Source organism: Pistacia vera, unplaced genomic scaffold (assembly GCF_008641045.1).
Source record: "Pistacia vera cultivar Batoury unplaced genomic scaffold, PisVer_v2 Contig727, whole genome shotgun sequence".
In the NCBI taxonomy this organism is placed as follows: domain Eukaryota; kingdom Viridiplantae; phylum Streptophyta; class Magnoliopsida; order Sapindales; family Anacardiaceae; genus Pistacia; species Pistacia vera.
The window spans coordinates 73,375-91,406 of NW_022196587.1; the positions used below are offsets into that span (position 1 = coordinate 73,375).

At 33.3% G+C, this 18,032-nt stretch overlaps 1 protein-coding gene and 1 non-coding gene across 2 annotated transcripts; one reads left to right on the forward strand and one right to left on the reverse strand.

The window, feature by feature from the left end:
- The first annotated feature begins 1,257 nt into the window (after positions 1-1,257).
- On the forward strand, positions 1,258-2,757 carry LOC116114906 (small heat shock protein, chloroplastic-like). Its single transcript, XM_031401038.1, has 2 exons — positions 1,258-1,693; positions 2,288-2,757. The coding sequence occupies exons 1-2, from the start codon at positions 1,441-1,443 to the stop codon at positions 2,722-2,724; spliced, it is 690 nt and encodes a 229-aa protein (XP_031256898.1). The 5' UTR covers positions 1,258-1,440; the 3' UTR covers positions 2,725-2,757.
- A 5,257-nt stretch (positions 2,758-8,014) lies between these two features.
- Positions 8,015-8,121, reverse strand: LOC116114909. The gene has a single exon (XR_004125605.1). It is a non-coding gene; the product is annotated as a small nucleolar RNA R71 (small nucleolar RNA).
- Positions 8,122-18,032: the final 9,911 nt, after the last annotated feature.

The window sequence follows — 18,032 nt, forward strand, 5'->3', positions numbered from 1 at the left end:
ATGCAGAAAATTTTAGAGGGGGGATTTTCCTTGAGAAGATATAAGAGAAAATGAAAGAAAAAAAAAGGGAAAATAAATTAATATTTTAATTTGATAATGGGTGTATAAGGGTAAAATAGACTTTCTTATTTTAAAATTGAATATTAAAAAATTATTTGGATCAAACCTAACATTTAATTGACAGCTAGGGGTTATTTAATAATACTTTTCATAAATCATGGGTCTGCTATACTTTACGATCTTTCAAGGGGTTGGATAAGGGGGGAAAAAAAGGTTATTAATTTGGAAGTTATGTGTGACGTGTGGGCTTGCAAATTTTCCCTCTTTTATTTATTTATTTTTTTTTTTTTTAATTTCTTTGTTCTCATTTTTTAATTTTAATTTCGACAAAATATCATAGCCAGGTTTTTAAATTTATCAACCGGAAGATAAGCTTTTACACTGTTTTAATAAACCCTTAAAGTTTCAAAATTGTACATTGAATACCCTTTTAACTTAATAGACCCTCAAAGTTTAAAATTTTTATTACTGATACCCTTTACCCTAACTCGGTTGCATTGTCAATAAACTTGTAAAACCCTTTCTTAGAAAATCAAAGTTACCATTTTACCCCATCACTTTTTTATAAGATTAGAGTTACCATTTTATCCTTCTAGCACTTACCATAACATAACAAAGTTAGGCAAAAGGGTATTAGTTAGTTTTCAAATTTTGAGAGTCCATTTCATAAAAAAATGTGAATATTATAATCCAGATGATAAATTTAGAAACCTTAAGAAAACTATATGATAATCAACTTTTTTATATTTTAAAAAGTTTTGGTTAGTGAGGATATTATGTTGACTCTTCTTGTATTTTTTAAAATTGTCGGGTTGTTTTTATATTTTAAAAGGTTTTTAATTTGTTAAGTAAGTCGAATGTGTCTTTGAAAGTTAATTTCACACTACGTCTTTCAACTTGAAGAATGATTTTGTGGATGAATAATAAATCTATCCCTCAAGGACCAAAAATATAGGGACCAACATGTTATTTACCCTATGATCTTGTTCTTCTTCCCTTCACAGATTTAGGTAAATGGGAGATGATGCGATTCAAGAGAATCTAGAAAAATGTGATGGTACACTTGGAAGACCTTATGTTAAATATAAAAAATAACATAAAATACAAGGACCTACTTGCAAAGACATTCATTTGTCCCCACCCAGATGTGATAAATGAATGCCTGTAGAGAGTTTTCCCGAAAGAACGAGAAAATAGTAGAAAGCAAAACGTAGGTCCAGAAATTTCACACTCAAATCAAAACCTTCAAGATTTCTCTTCAAACTTCCCCAACTTTCTTTTCACATATCTATAAATATGCTTCTACCCTTGTTGATTCAGAACCATCTAAACTTAACTACACCAGATTGAGTGTGTTTTGTATCATTGATAAATTAATTAATGGCTTCAACACTGTCTATTTCTGCCTCACCTTTCCTCTCAACCAACCCCAAAATTTTAACAAGAAATAACTCAGCGCCGTGCCGGGTTGCTTTACCGTCGAGGAGGCCGTCTCGGTTGCCTATTGTTAGGGCTGAGGCCGCTGGGGACGGCAAGGATAGTGCTGTGGACGTGCATGTTAATCAAGGAAACCAAGGGACGTCTTCTGTGGAGAGGCGGCCCCGTAGACTGGCCGTAGATATTTCACCTTTTGGTAAGTTTCAGCTTTAATTTGCCACAACTTTTGGGACAAAAATGTTTTATAATGAAATGTATGATTTTATTTGAATTGGACAACTTTAAATGTTAGAATTAGTCTCCAACAAATTTTACGAGATAAAGAAAAAAAAATTACCATCATTCAGCTTTTTGTTCTTCTCTCATTCTCTACTAATATCAAACATTCTGGCTTTAAATCAAATTTAAAAAAATAATAATAATAAATAAATAAAAATATGTTTTGAATAAAAAAAGAAAGCACAACTTTAGGTTTAAGACTTGGTTTTAAAGGATCGTATTATACTTTTTCCGATTTCTCAATTTACTTTACTAGTAATTTAAATTTTAAACTTTTAGTTAAATTCTAATTTTTTTTCTTGATATTTGAAACTAAAGTGATAAATTGAATTATTAGAAACAAATTTCTTTTTGTATCAAAATAAAAATAAGAGTGATCTTGTTAACTATACAGATGGTCAAGCAACCACATATCCATCATTAAATAAATGTTAGCTCAAACTCAAATTGGCAATTTATAATTTTCTCAAATCTTGTTGGTCTAATTTTCTTAAATTTTTGGTGCATGAAGGTTTGCTGGATCCTTTATCTCCAATGAGGACAATGCGTCAAATGTTGGATACAATGGACCGTCTATTCGAGGACGCCATGACACTCCCCGGCAGCAGGAACCGGACTGGAGGGGAGGTGAGAGCGCCTTGGGACATTAAGGACGAGGAAGACGAGATCAAGATGCGGTTCGACATGCCAGGACTCTCGAAGGAAGATGTGAAAATCTCCGTGGAGGATGATGTGCTTTTGATAAAAGGAGAGCGCAAGACAGAGGAAGGCGGCGATGGAGAGGATTCGTGGTTGAGCAGAAGCGTTAGTAGTTACGATACTCGTCTTCAACTTCCTGATAATTGTGAGAAAGATAAGATCAAGGCGGAGCTGAAGAATGGTGTTCTCTATATAAACATTCCTAAGACGAAAGTAGAACGCAAGGTCATTGATGTTCAAATTCAATAAATAATTAATCAGCTTTTGGTGTTTTCTCTGGATTTTGAGCTTCATGTAAATATGTTTGTGCTTGTGTATTAAGTAATTTGTAAAGAAGAAAAAGCTTTTCTTCCTAAATGACAATGCTTTCTTATATGTAAATGAGATAATTGAGTTTAAGTTGCATTAATTTTTATCTTAAAATCTGTTATTTGAATCATATATCAAACAAATTGTTATGCTAAAAATCAGAACTCAATCTACCAAAACAAACATCAAACACATTTCAAAGAATCTAAATCACACACCAAATAAGCAAGAATGCACAATGAAGAACATCAAAGATTTTACCGTGGTTCACTTATTCCAAAATTGGAAATAAGCTATATCCACATTGAGATCCAAGAACTTTTGGGGCTCATTGTACTAAGAGATTAGAAGTTTACGATTACAAGAACAAATCAACTCTAAATCTTTACACACTCAATCAATCCCCAAATTCTAACTATAACATTTAATCAAAAGAGAAATCACAACCTAGATTCTCTACCCTTGAAGGAAGCTCGACCTTCAACTCAAGATTACAGAAATTTAAAACTGATTACAAGAAAATTAGACTCAATTAGAAACCCTTGTAAAGTACCATTTTTGATCGTAAAGAGAAAGCTGGAGAAAAGATGCAAATCTGGAATTTTTGATGTCTTTTATAGCTTTGACTGTCTTGGACAAATGGCAGTCGTTAGATTTCTTTAACAAGCAAAGGCCAAGATTAAAACTTCTAATTCCTCAAAATGCCACCATTTTGAGCTTCATTTAACAATCTCCACCTTGAAGCTCAAAACTCATCAACTCCAGAATCTCATTAGTGCAGCTAACCCTTCCAAGTTCTCTTCATAGCTTAGTTGTTGCTCTAATTTACAAACAACATGTTCAAGCACTGCTTGAACTTGGCAGGTGTCACCATCTTTATCCCCATATTTGCTGGATTATCCTCTGTTGCTATCTTCTTCAGATTTATCACTCCTTGCGCCACTAAATCCCTGACAAAATGAAACCTCACGTCCATGTGCTTGGTCTTATCATGGTAGACTAGATTTTTACTTAGATGTATTGCACTATGACTATCACAAAATATAGTCATTGCCCCATCTATTAATTTCACCTCCGTTAGAAGTCCCTGCAGCCACAATGCTTCCTTGAATACTTTTGCCAATGCCACATGTTCAGCTTCTGTCGAAGACAATGCCACAATAGGTTGGAGTTGGGACTTCCAACTCACACAATTTCCAGCCAAAGTGAAGAAATAGGAAGTAGTTGACTTCCTTGAATCCTTGTCACCTGCAAAATCAAAGTCTACAAAACCCACAAGATTAAGTGACTCATATCTTTTAGAATATTCTAAACCAACATGAGTTGTACAATTTATATACTTCAACAACCATTTTAGGGCAGACCAATGTTCTAACCCTGGGTTAGACATGAACCTACTCAGTAGTGAGATGGCAAAAGCAAGGTCAGGTCTTAACCTTATCATAGCATACATAACTGATCCTATTACATTAGCATAAGGAACATTTTCCATTTTTAACAAATCAAAATCAGATTTAGGACATTGAGACTTACTCAGCATAAAATGACCAGCTAAAGGCAGATTTGCACTCTTAGACTCAGCCATACCAAATTTAGAAACCAGTTTTTGCAAATAAGCACTTTGATGTATTTTCAGCCCATTACACTTTCTGTTTCTAGTTATAACCATCCCTAAAATCCTTTTAGCACACCCTAAGTCCTTCATATCAAACTCAGAATTGAGTTTTTTCTTTAATTCATCTATTTTAGACTTAGACTTGCTAATTAGAAGCATATCATCCACATACAAAAGAAGATACAAAGGCATGTTATCATTTAAGGCATAATAGAAACAATTATCATATTGACTCCTATTAAAACCAATACTCATGATAAAAGCATCAAATCTTTTGTATCATTGCCTAGGGGACTGTTTTAAACCATATAAGGACTTGTGTAGCAAACATACATGATTTGGAAGTCTTTTATCTACAAAACCAACAGGCTGCCTCATGTAGATTTTTTCTTCTAAATTTCCATGTAAAAATGCAGTTTTAACATCAAGTTGTTCTACTTCTAAATCATGGCATGCAACAACAGACAACATAAGTCCTATGGTCTTATATTTCACAACAGGAGAAAATATTTCATTAAAATATATTCCTTCCCTTTGTCTGTAGCCTTTGACTACCAATCTTGCCTTATATCTAAGAGGATCAGAGAGAGATATACCTTCTTTTACCTTGAATAACCATTAACACTCAATTAGTTTCTGGTGTTTGGGATTTGGACCAATGACCAAGTTCCATTTACCTTTAGGGAATGCATTTCCTCCTCCATTGCAGTCTGCCATTTGCTTCTGTCCTTGGATCTGATTGCCTCTTCATAGGTGACAGGTTCTGCCCTTTGCAATTCAGCCCCAACCACCAAGGCTGTGTATATGAGCTCAGCATAAGAGAACTTTGTTGGTGGCCTGATCTCTCTTCTAATTCTGTCTCGGGCCAGTTGGTATTGGGCTAGTGAATCATGTTGAGAAACCTTAGGATTTTCAACATGTTCCTCTTCATAGTCAAGATTCAGATCTGGTGTGACAATTTTAGTTCCTGGATCTTCTTGTTCAGGTTGGGTTATTAGAGGCTCCAACTCAATTTGAACATTCTCAGGTGGTTCTTGACTTATAGGGATACTGCTTGAGGTACCTACACCATTATCAATAGATTTGCAAGGAAAAATATTCTCATTGAATATTACATCCCTACTAATTATAATCCTCACTCCAGGTGCACTCCTCTCCCATAACCTATACCCCTTGGTTCCCTCTTGATAACTTAGAAACACACACCTTAATGATCTTGGATCTAATTTTCCATCAATGGTGTGAGCATATGCTGCACATCCAAAAACCCTTAAGTGACTTAAGTTGGGTTTCCTGCTTGACCACTTTTCTTCAGGGCACATAAATTCTATGGCACTTGAGGGACTCTTATTGACTAAGTATGTAGCAATGTTTAAGGCTTCCCCCCAAAAGGTTTTAGGTAGGCCAGATGTAAAAAACAAACATATAACCTTTTCTAATAGGGTTCTATTCATCCTCTCAGCAACTCTATTTTGCTGAGGAGTTTTCCTAAGTGTTCTATGTCTTAGAATACCCTAGTCACTCCAGTAGTTATCAAACTCTAAATTGCAGAATTCTAACCCATTATTAGTCCTAAGGACTTTGACCTTTCGGTCAATTTTTGATAATCCTAGGGTTATAATGTTTTATCTAGGCTTTTTGGCCGGATTTTGGATACTTCTTCTTTCGTTTGTGCCTGAATTGCAACTTAATTTCATATATTTTATGTTTCAGGCCAAAATGTGTAGTTAGAGCAAATATTGAGCGGAATTGAGTTTTTGGACCCAGAAGCAAGCGAATCTCAGGATTTAGGGAAGTTCTGATGCGGATTCAAAGCACTATGAAGCTTGTTCCTATTGGAGATCACTAAAGATTGAAGATTCAAGCAAGGAAGCAAGCGGATGGCAGTTTCATAATTTCATAATAGTTCAGAAAACTTCACCGCGTCGATAATCTCTCGGGTCAGATAGTGAATTAGAAGCCAACTCGATGCTACGGCGAAGTTCTTTCTTCGCCACGGTGAAGTCTGCAATTTTCAGTTATTAAAACTGTGCGTTTTAATTGTATTGAGAGAATCTTAGGGTTGAGGGATCGACTATATAAGTGGGACTTAGTCATTTTAGAAGGGTTCGACTTTGTTTTGGAAAAAGATGAGAGAAATTGAAGATTGGATGTTTTGGGTTCATCAAATAGGGAAGATTCACTCTCTTTTCATTATTCCATCATGTTGAATTCTTCGTTTACAGCTTTTATTTTGATTTGCTTTAATTTCAGTATGAACTAACTCACTCTTGGGTTAGGGTTTTGATGTAATTGGGATTTTAATGTCTAATCAATAAATTGATGTTGCTTTTACATTCTATTGCATGGATTGTGTAATTACTCTTGTTTTTATTGAAATTACTTGTTGAGCATGATGAGACTGAGAAGTGAATCATTGTATTAGCTTCTTAGGGTAATTGCCATTGATTTATTGGACGCTAGAGATAGGTTTGAGAATCAATGAAATCAATTTTGGATTCCATTTAGCTTAACGGACTTGGAACTATTAACCTTCAATTTGTTGGGTGCGGAAGCTTAATAGGGATAAGTAAAAAAACATAACCTGAGAAGGTATGTTTTACATGTTAGGGTGTCCGATTTATAATCTTTGCATGTGAATGTAGAAGTAACAGAATTCGTAGATTAATTCATAAAATCCTAGTGAAGTCAAAACCCTAGCCGCTTTGTCTTAATTGATATTTTTCTTGAATTAATATTGTTTTCATTATTTAGATTTTAAATTACGTAGTGAGTTTTGTTTTAATCTTAGCTTAATTGTCTCCCGCAAATCCAACCATTTTTCATTGCTCCAACTTGATACAATACTAAGAAAATCAGTGCTTAACAAGCAATCCTTGTAGGAACGATACTCTACTTATCACTTTATTACTTTTTGCAACTAGTGCGCTTGCTAAACATTGCATGTTGTAAATTCAATGCATCAAGTTTTTGGCGTCGTTGCCGGGGATTGATTTTTTGTTAATATTGAATTTTTTTGGTTTTAGCTAGATTAGAGTTTAATTTTAGTTTTAATTGTTTCTAGTTTAATTTTGTTGTTTCTTTTCTGGTTGCTTGTGATCTCACGCTCTTTTTCTTTATGTGTAGTTTATGCGAAGAGCTAGATGTCATCCAATGGTTCCTATTGATCCAGAGATTGAAAGAACAGCAAGAAGACTTAACAGAGAGAGAAGAGAACGAGAGGCGATAGTCATTAAGATTATGGAAAACAGAACATTGAGGGAATTCTCAATGCCCTTGGTTGATGGTAGTGGTCCAAGTATAACTAGGCCACCGATGCAAGCCAACAACTTTGAAATAAAGCCGACAATCATCCAGATGATCCAACAGTCGGTACAATTTAAGGGAAATCTAAAGGAAGATCCAAATTCACACATTGCAAACTTCTTGGAGTTCTGCGATACCTTCAAGTCAAATGGAGTGTCAGATGACACCATCAGATTAAGATTATTTCCTTTTTCATTAAGGGATAAAGCAAATGGATGGTTAATGGCACTACCAACAGGAACAATCACAACTTGGAATGAATTGGCACAGAAGTTTCTGACTAAATACTTTCCTCCAGCGAAATATGCAAAGATGAGAAATGATATCACATCATTTCCACAGGAAGAGAATGAATCACTTTATGAAGCTTGGGAAAGATATAAGGAACTACTGAGAAAGTGTCCATACCATGGTTTGTTGGTTTGGATGCAAGTCCAAACGTTCTATAATGGGTTGATGATAAATGTGCAAACAATGGTAGATGCAACATCTGGAGGAACATTGCAAAACAAGACACCTAAAGAAGCTTATAAGTTACTTGAAGTCCTGGCAAGTAACAACTATCAGAGACCCAATGAGAGAATGCAATCGAAGAAGTCTATGGGTATTCATGAAGTTGATGCTTACACGACCATTTCAGCCCAACTTACAACACTTCAAAAGCAATTAGGAGGTATGCAAGTAAATTCTATTCAAACACCTCAAATGACATGTGATTTTTGTGTAGGTAACCATGCGAGCAATGAATGTCAAGTGGGGAACACCTTTACTTCAGCTTCATCATCATAAGAACAAGTCAACTATTTGGTAGGGAATCAGAGACAACAGAACAATCCTTTCTCCAACACGTACAATCTTGGTTGGAGAAATCATCCAAACTTGTCTTGGGGCAATCAAAATCAACAGAATAACCAATGGAATCAAAGAATAGTGCCAAACAATCAAGTAGGGGTGAATAATCAACCAGGGGATCAAAGATTGTCAAAATTGGAGGATATGTTCAGGAAATTCACACAAGAGACCATAGGTTTCATGAGTGAGACGAGGGAAATTTTCAGAAACCAAGGGGCGTCCATTCGAAACTTGGAGGTACAGGTGGGGCAAATAGCCAAAAAGCTGAATGAGCGACCACAGGGTTTCCTACCAAGCAACACGGTGACAAATCCACGTGAACAAGCAAATGCAATAACTTTACGGAGTAGAATAGTCTTGGAAGAGGTTGAACAAAGAGGGAAAGAAGAGAGCCCACAAAAAGAAAGGGGAGATTCTAATGAAGAAGTTGATGAAGAAATCATTATTGAAGAGAAGACAACAAGTCCCAGGGAAGAAGAACCAAAGAGGGAAGAGAGGCCAAGGTAAAATAAGGAAAAAGTACCATTTCCTGAGATACCACCAGAGTTGGCCCATCACACCCCTTCTATGCCTTTTCCTCAGAGGCTCAAAAGAAAAATCAGGATAAGCAGTTCATGAAATTCATTAAGATATTTAAAAAACTGCATATTAACATTTCTTTTGCAGATGCCTTGCAGCAGATGCCAAGGTACGCAAAATTCCTCAAGGAAATTCTGTCAAACAAATAGAAGTTAGAAGAGGAGGAAATAGTGATGCTTATAGAGGAGTGCGGTGCCATTCTACAGAAGAAGCTACCTCTAAAACTCAAGGATCTAGAGAGTTTCACTATCCCTTGTGTTATAGGAGATATTACATTTGATAAAGTTTTATGTGATCTACGTGTAAGCATTAATCTAATGCATTTTTCTGTTTTCAGGAGACTAGGGATTGGTGAGGTGAAGCCAACAACCATATCTTTGCAGCTTGCAGATAAATCCATCAAGCATCCGAGGGGCATAGTTGAAGATGTACTAGTTAAGGTGGACAAAGTTATCTTTCCTGCAGACTTTGTCGTGTTGGATATGGAAGAGGACAAAGAAATGCCTCTCATCTTGGGGCCATGCAATTTCCATCAGAGTCGGATTCTTTAGTGTAGACTTGGTGGACAGACTAGTAGCAGATGCAATCGAAGAAAACACCCCTCAACTACCTTTAGAAGCTTGCATTGCCCAATAAAAAACAACAGAGGTAGATGAGCCAATGAAGAATGAGTGTGCTAGGCTTTTGGAAGCACTTCAACCGATAAACGCAAGCCAAGATCCAGAATTTGAAGATTTTGACATTGAAAAAGAGAAGGAAAAGGCAAGAATGGAAGAACCTCTAAAACTTGAATTGAAGCCTTTACCTTCTCACCTCAAATATGTATATCTTGGTGAATCAGAAACCTTTCTAGTGATCATCAATGCAAGGCTGAGTAAATTGGAGGAAGAACGGTTGATTCGGGTGTTAAGGGAGCATAAATCAACAATTAGATGGATAATATCAAACATTAGAGGCATCTCTTTATCTTTTTGTCTGCATAAGATACTCATGGAAGATGATGTCAAGCCTAGGGTGCAGCCGCAGTGGAGATTGAATCCTTCTATGAAGGAAGTGGTGAAACTTTTAGATGCAAGCATAATCTACCCTATTTCAGATAGTCCATGGGTGAGCCCAGTGTAAGTGGTTCCAAAGAAAAGAGGTATCACGGTAATAAAGAATGACGACAATGAATTGATACCAACTAGGATAGTCACGGGTTGGAGGGTGTGCATCAATTACAAGAAATTGAATGAAGCAATAAGGAAGGATCATTTTCCACTTCCTTTCATCGATCAAATGCTGGAAAGATTGGTGGGGCATGCTTATTATTGTTTCCTGGATGATTTTTCAGGTTATAATCAGATTGCCATTATGTTACCTTTGCTTACAAAAGGATGCCTTTTGGGTTGTGCAATGCACCAGCCACATTCTGGCAATGCATGATGTCAATTTTCGGTGACATAGTGGAGCGGTTCATAGAAGTCTTCGTGGATGACTTCTCTGTTTTCGGTTCTTCTTTTGATAATTGCCTATCTAACCTTTCATTTGTTTTGTAGCGATGTCAAGATACAAATTTGGTACTCAATTGAGAGAAATGTCACTTCATGGTTCAGGAAGGAATAGTACTTGGTCACCGAATTTCAAAGGATGGCATTGAAGTAGATCGAGCCAAAACGGAAGTGATGTGGAATGAGCAACCTGAGTTTAGTACCCATTCATTTACATTATTTGATTTAGAGGCAGTGAGGACCTTTGGCTCTTCGATATTGGTTTTAGTGGATGCTAGGTTGCTCTCTGTATTTTCCTGCTTTTGTTTCTTAATCCAAGCAAAACAATTTTTCCTTAAATGTCTTGTTTTGTTAAAAAAGAAACACTTTCTAGTCTCCCCTTTTGCTTTGCAACTGTTTTTACCCTTCTTTTTATTCCTAGGGCCATTTTCAAATTGTGTGTTACTACCCAACATGCTTCACTCACCTTTTCCCTTCACAAACAGATTGTTACCACTCCTTTTTTGCACTAAGTTTTAGTTCCCTAGCCTTTAATCCTAAGATTATTAAATCTAGACTAGGGATAGTTCCAATGTATTGTAATGCATTTTTTACAACCTGATATTCCTTAGTTAGTGAATTTAATAGTATCATGGCTAAACTAGAATCTCTAAGTTCTTGATTTGTACCCTTAAGCACTAGAGTCATTTTCAAGAACTCATCAAGATTCTCATCAATTGTCCTAGAACTATCCATCTTGTAAGCAAATAAAACACCTTTAAGATATGCAAGATCAGGTGTTGATTGCAAAGCATAAAGAGATTCAAGCTTACCCCAGAGTGTGATAGGCGTTTCAAAGCCATCTACCTTCCTTAAGACACTGTTAGAGAGATTCATGATGATGAGGTTGTAGGCTTCCTCATCCATCTCAGCTTTCTTCTTTAATTTTTCCTCTATCCACTTTGTTGCGTCCTTCTCCAGTGCAATTGCTACCTTATTGTGAGATAGCAATGCTTTCATTTTCTTCTTCCAGCTATTAAAATCAATTTTCCCATCATATTGGGTGATTTCAATACGTGTGGTAGTCATTCTAAAGACTTAGTGTTTGATTGGAATTTTACTGAGAGAAACCCTAGAAATTGAAAACAATTTCTGACCTTTTTCAAGAGATTGAGACATTGATTTTAGGAATTTCTAACCCTAGGTTGCAATTGAGACTCACAAACCAAAAAGCCCCAAAATCAACAAACCATAGATTTCAAGAAACCCTAGACCTTGCTCTGATACCACTGTTATGCTAAAAATTAGAACTCAATCTACCAAAACAAACATCAAACACATTCCAAAGAATCTAAATCACACACCAAATAAGCAAGAACACACAATCAAGAACACCAAGGATTTTACCGTGGTTCACTTATTCCAAAATTGGGAATAAGCTACATCCACGTTGAGCTTCAACAACTTTTGAGGCTCACTGCACTAAGAGATTAGAAGTTTACAGATTACAAGAACAAATCAACTCCAAATCTTTACACACTCAATCAATTCCCAAATTCTAACTATAACCTTTAATCACAAGAGAAATCACAACCTAGATTCTCTACCTTTGAAGGAAGCTCGACCTTCAACTCAAGATTACAGAAATCTAAAACTGATTACAAGAAAATTAGACTCAATTAGAAACCCTTGTAGAGTACTATTTTTGATCGTAAAGAGAGAGCTGAAGAAAAGATGCAAATCTAGAATTTTTGATGTCTTTTATAGCTTTGACTTTCTTGGACAAATGGCAGCCATTAGATTTCTTTAACAAGCAAAGGCCAAGATTAAGACTTCTAATTCCTCAAATACCACCGTTTTGAGCTTCATTTAACACAAATACTATCAACTGTAAATAGAATTTGATCATAATGCAACATAGAAAAATTTGAAACGATTTATTATCATTTTCTAAATCTAAAAAATAAAAACAGTAAACAAGTATTGCAAATTTTTGTGATAAACTACCAAAAAAATGATAAAAACAAAAACAAAAATGATAATAAAAGAAATCTTACCTTTTAATAAAGTGATGCTATTAGCTTAGACTCTTTTAATTTTTAATTTTTAATTCTTGTTATATCCTCCTGTAAAATGATTAAATTAGACAAATTAAAAGTAATAAATAAAATCAAGATATGTAATTATTACAAACCCTAATTTCCATTCTAAATCATGAAACCTTGTTTAGATCAATATTTTTCAATTCTTCTGTTTTTACTTCAATTTTTTCCTCTTTTTTTTTTTTTTTTTTTTTTTTATTGGTAAAACAAAGAAGATATTGTTATTATTTTTGTCAATGATACAAAGAGATTTTAATGGGTTGAGTTGAACCCTTTTCAATGTATTGAGGTGATTGGTTGATAGTAAAGAGGTTTTGATGAAGGGATTACATAATTTATTGATGGTGTTGCCAAGGCTTGTTGATAATTTTTGGAAGGAGAAGAAGAAATAGATTCTTCATCCCAGAGACTGAATTGATTTGGTTGGGTAATAGTAGTCTTTTGTTTGTTGGTTTTTAATGGTTTTGAGAGTGGTGTGATAGGTTGTTAAGGGATCATAGCATAAGATGGTTTTGATGAGAATAATTTTTCACTCCCTGAAAATTATTTTTCTTGATAGCAGGAGTACCCATCTTTTTCTCACTTTCTCTCAAAAGTCTTTTTTACTGTAAGAATTCACAGGAAAAAGATTAGAGAAAACATTTTTGTCTTTTTTAACATTGAAAATGTTGAAAATATATTTTAATGTAAAAGCAAATGTTTTAATGCAAACATTTGATAAAAGTTCTTTTTCAAATAATGAAAAACATTTTGAAGTACCGAGCCAAACTCTATTATGGAATCTAACTGTAGCAAATTACTGTTTATCAATATTTACTATTTACTATTCAGTATTACTGTTTATTCACTGTAGCAGTTTACTATTCATTCTTAACACTGATTATTTCTTAGTTAAACTAAGAATCAGATAAATGTAAAAGGTTTTAATCTAAAAGAACTCTAGGATTAATTTTAGGTTGCGCTTGGCCAGCTTGGAGGGTGCTCTTGGTCAACCTGTAACCATTGGTCAACCGTGTTAGGTGGTCCCGTGATCTAGGAGAAAAACTAGAACTTTTAGGTTAGAATTATTTTAGAGATGTTTAATTTCTTCAGAAGACTGGAAAGTGACAATAGGTGAGATGATAGTAGTTGTAGTAGTAATGCTATTAGAATTAATAATCAACAACAAAATACAAATAATAATGAACAGTGTTACTTATGAACAATAAATTGCTACAGTGATGAACAGTAATAATGAATAGTGTTTGCTACAATGCCCTAAGAAAATGATGACACCTACTTGTTGACTTTCTTGGCTCTGATACCATTATCTGTCATTACCAGAATCCCCATCGATTAAGCATGGGTGAACGACTAACCAACGGATCTAGTATAGGACCACGGTCTTACGATACACTGTCGTTGACCAATGGACAACTAGGACCACTGCTACCTTCATGGCTACACCCAGTTAAGATACCTCCCAGAACCATTGAATCACCACTTAACAAGTGACTCAACATTCAAGGGTGGAGAGCCTCACTTTGGCATTAGGTCATGAGTGAGAGTTCCCTTGGGTGTATTGCCTGTATTGAAAGACAGGTCTATGGCTCTGATACCATTATATGTAGGATCATGTAAATTGACGAAATGATAAAATCATGAATATAAAAGTAAAATGTGCAAGTATAATTTTAAAACAAAACAAGTGAAAAATGCTTAAAATATTGAAATATGATACTTACAAAGAAGATTTGATGAAGAACACGTTTATTGCTTCAAAATATTTTACAAAGAGTTTTTGAAGGCTTGAGGACACAATAGAATTAACTCGATTTTCCTCTGCCTTCCACACTGATTCTTACATCTATTTATATGAAAAAAGGAACGGATGTCAAATACATTTGAATCCATCGTGATGATTACAAAAGATAACATTATTGAAAAAAGAAAAGATTGTTGATGAGATGTCTTGACTGTTGATGAACTGTCTTGAATTATTAAAAACTTGTCTTGATACTTGGCAAACAAATGATCTTGTTGATAAAGGGGAATCTTGTAAAATCTTGATATTCGCCAAAGTAACCAAAAGTTTGAACACATGATAAAAATGGTGCTATGTTATGCTTTAATAATCTTCACTTTCAGAATCTTGAAAATCATCCGAAAGAAAGTTGTCGGAGGAATCATTGCTTTGAGAATTTTGGGAAAAGTCTGGGACTTGAGAATCATTAATTGATATATCCTTTTCAGCTTCCACTGAATTAGCAGCTTCTTCAGCTTTGGCTAATTGATTGAGATAACTATTGTCTTTGGATGTTGATGCTGAAAATTTATTAGCATAAAAATTGGAATCCCAAGTACTGAATAATTCTTGTGGTTGTTTTAAAACTTCTTGCTCATATTTCATGAGGACTTTGTGGACACGAATTTCAGTTTCAAGAATAATTTTGTTAACAGATTTTGAAGAAAGAGATAAGGCTTCAACTAATTGCATTGGTGTTGGATTTTTAATATACTTATTTAATTCCAGAAAATCATTAATATGGGTATCGAAAAGTATCCTTAGCGGATATTATTTGAAAGAAGATGTTTTAATAATTTTCTCTAACCATTTTTCTTTTGAGAAAGATGACGATTTTGAACAATTTTGAAAATATTACTGCTAGAACTAATATTCTTTTTTATGAGAGTGCCTATCCTCTCTCTCTCTCTCTCTCAACTTTTTTATTTCCCTATAAAAATTTCATAGGAAAGATAATCAAGTAATGAATTATTGTGTCCCTTATTGTGTTCAATTTCAAAATCAAAACAAGAAAGTATTGCTTGCAATCTGGCAAAAAATCGACATCTTTTTCAAAAATAAATTTTGATGCAGAAGAATTTGTTCGAATTAAAAATCGTTTATTAATCAAATCATCTTGAAACTTTGTAATGCATAAAACAATTGATAAAATTTCTTTTTCGATAGTTGAATAATTCTTTTGGGTACCGAGCCAGACTCTAGAATGGAACCTAAATAGACTCTCTTTGTTGTCTAACTTTTGTTTTAATATTCCACCATTACCTATGTCATAGGCATTAGTCTCTATAATAGGGGTAGGGTGTTGGATCTAATATATTGAGACAAGGAAGAAATTTAATTTTGGATTTAATTTCTCTAACTATTTAGGTATGATAATTAGACCAGACAGGAGGATTTTTTTCTAAGCATTTGATATAATGGTTCACATAGCTTTCTAAGATCTTGGATAAAATCTGCTACATAGTTTAGACATCCTAAAAATCTTTATAATTGAGTTTTATCTCTTAATTCATTAGGAAAATTATTTACAAATTCTATTGTTCTATCAATTGGTTTAATAGTTCCTTTATGAATTTCCTGACCTAAAAATCTAATTTTTGTTTGGAATAATTTAATTTTTGTGGCTGAAACAACTAATCCATTTCTTTTAATAATTTCTTCAAATATTTTTAAATATTTTAAATGCTGATCTATTGATTTTGAATAAACTAAGACATTATCAATATATACTATTGTAAAGTGTATATATGGGTTAAATATATCATTCATAATATTTTGAAATTCTGAAGGGGCATTTTTTAATCCAAAGGGCATAAGATTCCATTCATACTGACCAAATGGAACATTAAATGCAGTTTTCTATCTATCTAATTCATATATTTGGACTTGCCAAAATCCTGATTTCATATCAAATTTTAAGAATATTGTTGCACTATATAGTCTATTAATTAAATCATTTTTGTTAGGGATTGAATATCTAATCCATTGTAGTACTTTATTTAATGGTTTATAATTAATTACTAATCTAGGAGCTCCTCTTTCTTTTCCTACCACGTTATTGACATAGAAGGTAGAACAACTTCATGAAGATTTACTAGGTCTAATTAATTTTTTATCTTGTAAATCTTTAATTTTTTTATAACAGTGTTCAAGTAATTCTTTATTCATTTGTATAGGCCTTACTTTTGTTGGTATATTTTTCTTGTCAAAATTTTTGACATAAGGAAGACAAACTACATGTTGTTTTCTATTTTAAGAAGCATTTGGAAATGTTGAGCATATTTCATGCGGAAATCGTTTTTCTAAATTTTTAATAATTTCTTGAATTTTTTAATTTTTTAGTTGTTGCTTTACTCTTTCATACTTTAGTTCTTCTTTTAAAAAATTAATTTGTTTCTTTTTATTATTAATAAGATTTATTTTTTATGTTGATAAGTCTTTTAAATTATTAATGTCTTTTATTAATGGAGGATTAACAAATTTAAATATTACTTCTTGTCCTAAAATGTTTGTTGTGATTATTTTATTATTAACTGTGAAAGGGTAAATTTGAGTAATATAAGAGTACCTAATATAACATCTTGATCTAAATCTTTTGTTAGAATAAATATATTTTTAATACAAAAGTTTTCTATACATACATGAGTATTAGATAATTTGTAATTAATATTTAATTGTTGGCCATTAGCTCCATGTAATATTTTTTTTTTTTTCATAATATTTTGTTGGAATTAATCACTCTCATACAATTTTGATAGCTCCTATGTCTATTAAAGCCTGTGTAATAATATCTAATTCATTATTAATATTAATTCTAACATAAGCATGCCATTTTGAAATTGAATTCTAGAAATTTCATTAATAAATGATGCTTCAGTTTCTTCAGCAATTTTTAATTCTAATTTTGATGTTGATGGTTGCCCTATAATTTCTTTAGAGGCTTTTAAATATGATAAATCTGTCTTAGTTTCAAAATTATCTTTTTGTCATTCTTTGACTTTATTTTTAAGAATGTTTGTTTTTTCCTGCAAGTTACTAAGAGTAAGTTGAGTGGGTTTTTCAAATCTTTTTAATATATCTTTTAAATTATAAGAATCTCTTTTTGTTTTTCTTCGTATAAAACTAACTCTTTAAGTTTTAATAAATATTCATTTTTAATATCTTCATCTTAAACTTTATCAATAATATCTAATAAATTTTTTTTTGATTTAGTGATAACATTTATTGACCTAGAGGTTAATATCATATTTATTTATTTCATTGCACTGTAAGAAGGACCCATGCAATTACAATCATCATAGCTTTGTGAAGATTCACTCATTGTTTCAGAAGAATTTTCTTGAATTTGATAAATCATATCTGCGTGATCTATGTCATAACTAGATTCTTCTTCAGAGTCTGTTTGAATAATATTTACTAATTGTTGTTTTAATTCTGTATCTATTTTTAATTTGATTTTTCATAGGACATTTAGAAGCATACTGTCATTCTTGCTAACACTTTTAGCATGTGATTGGTTTCTTAGATATTCTTTCACTTTT

Coding starts and splice junctions, on each gene's coding strand:
- LOC116114906 (XM_031401038.1), top strand. CDS start 1,441: ATGGCTTCAACACTGTCTATTTCTGCCTCACCTTTCCTCTCAACCAAC. Junction 1,694..2,287: donor CGTAGATATTTCACCTTTTG/GTAAGTTTCAGC, acceptor TGGTGCATGAAG/GTTTGCTGGATCCTTTATCT.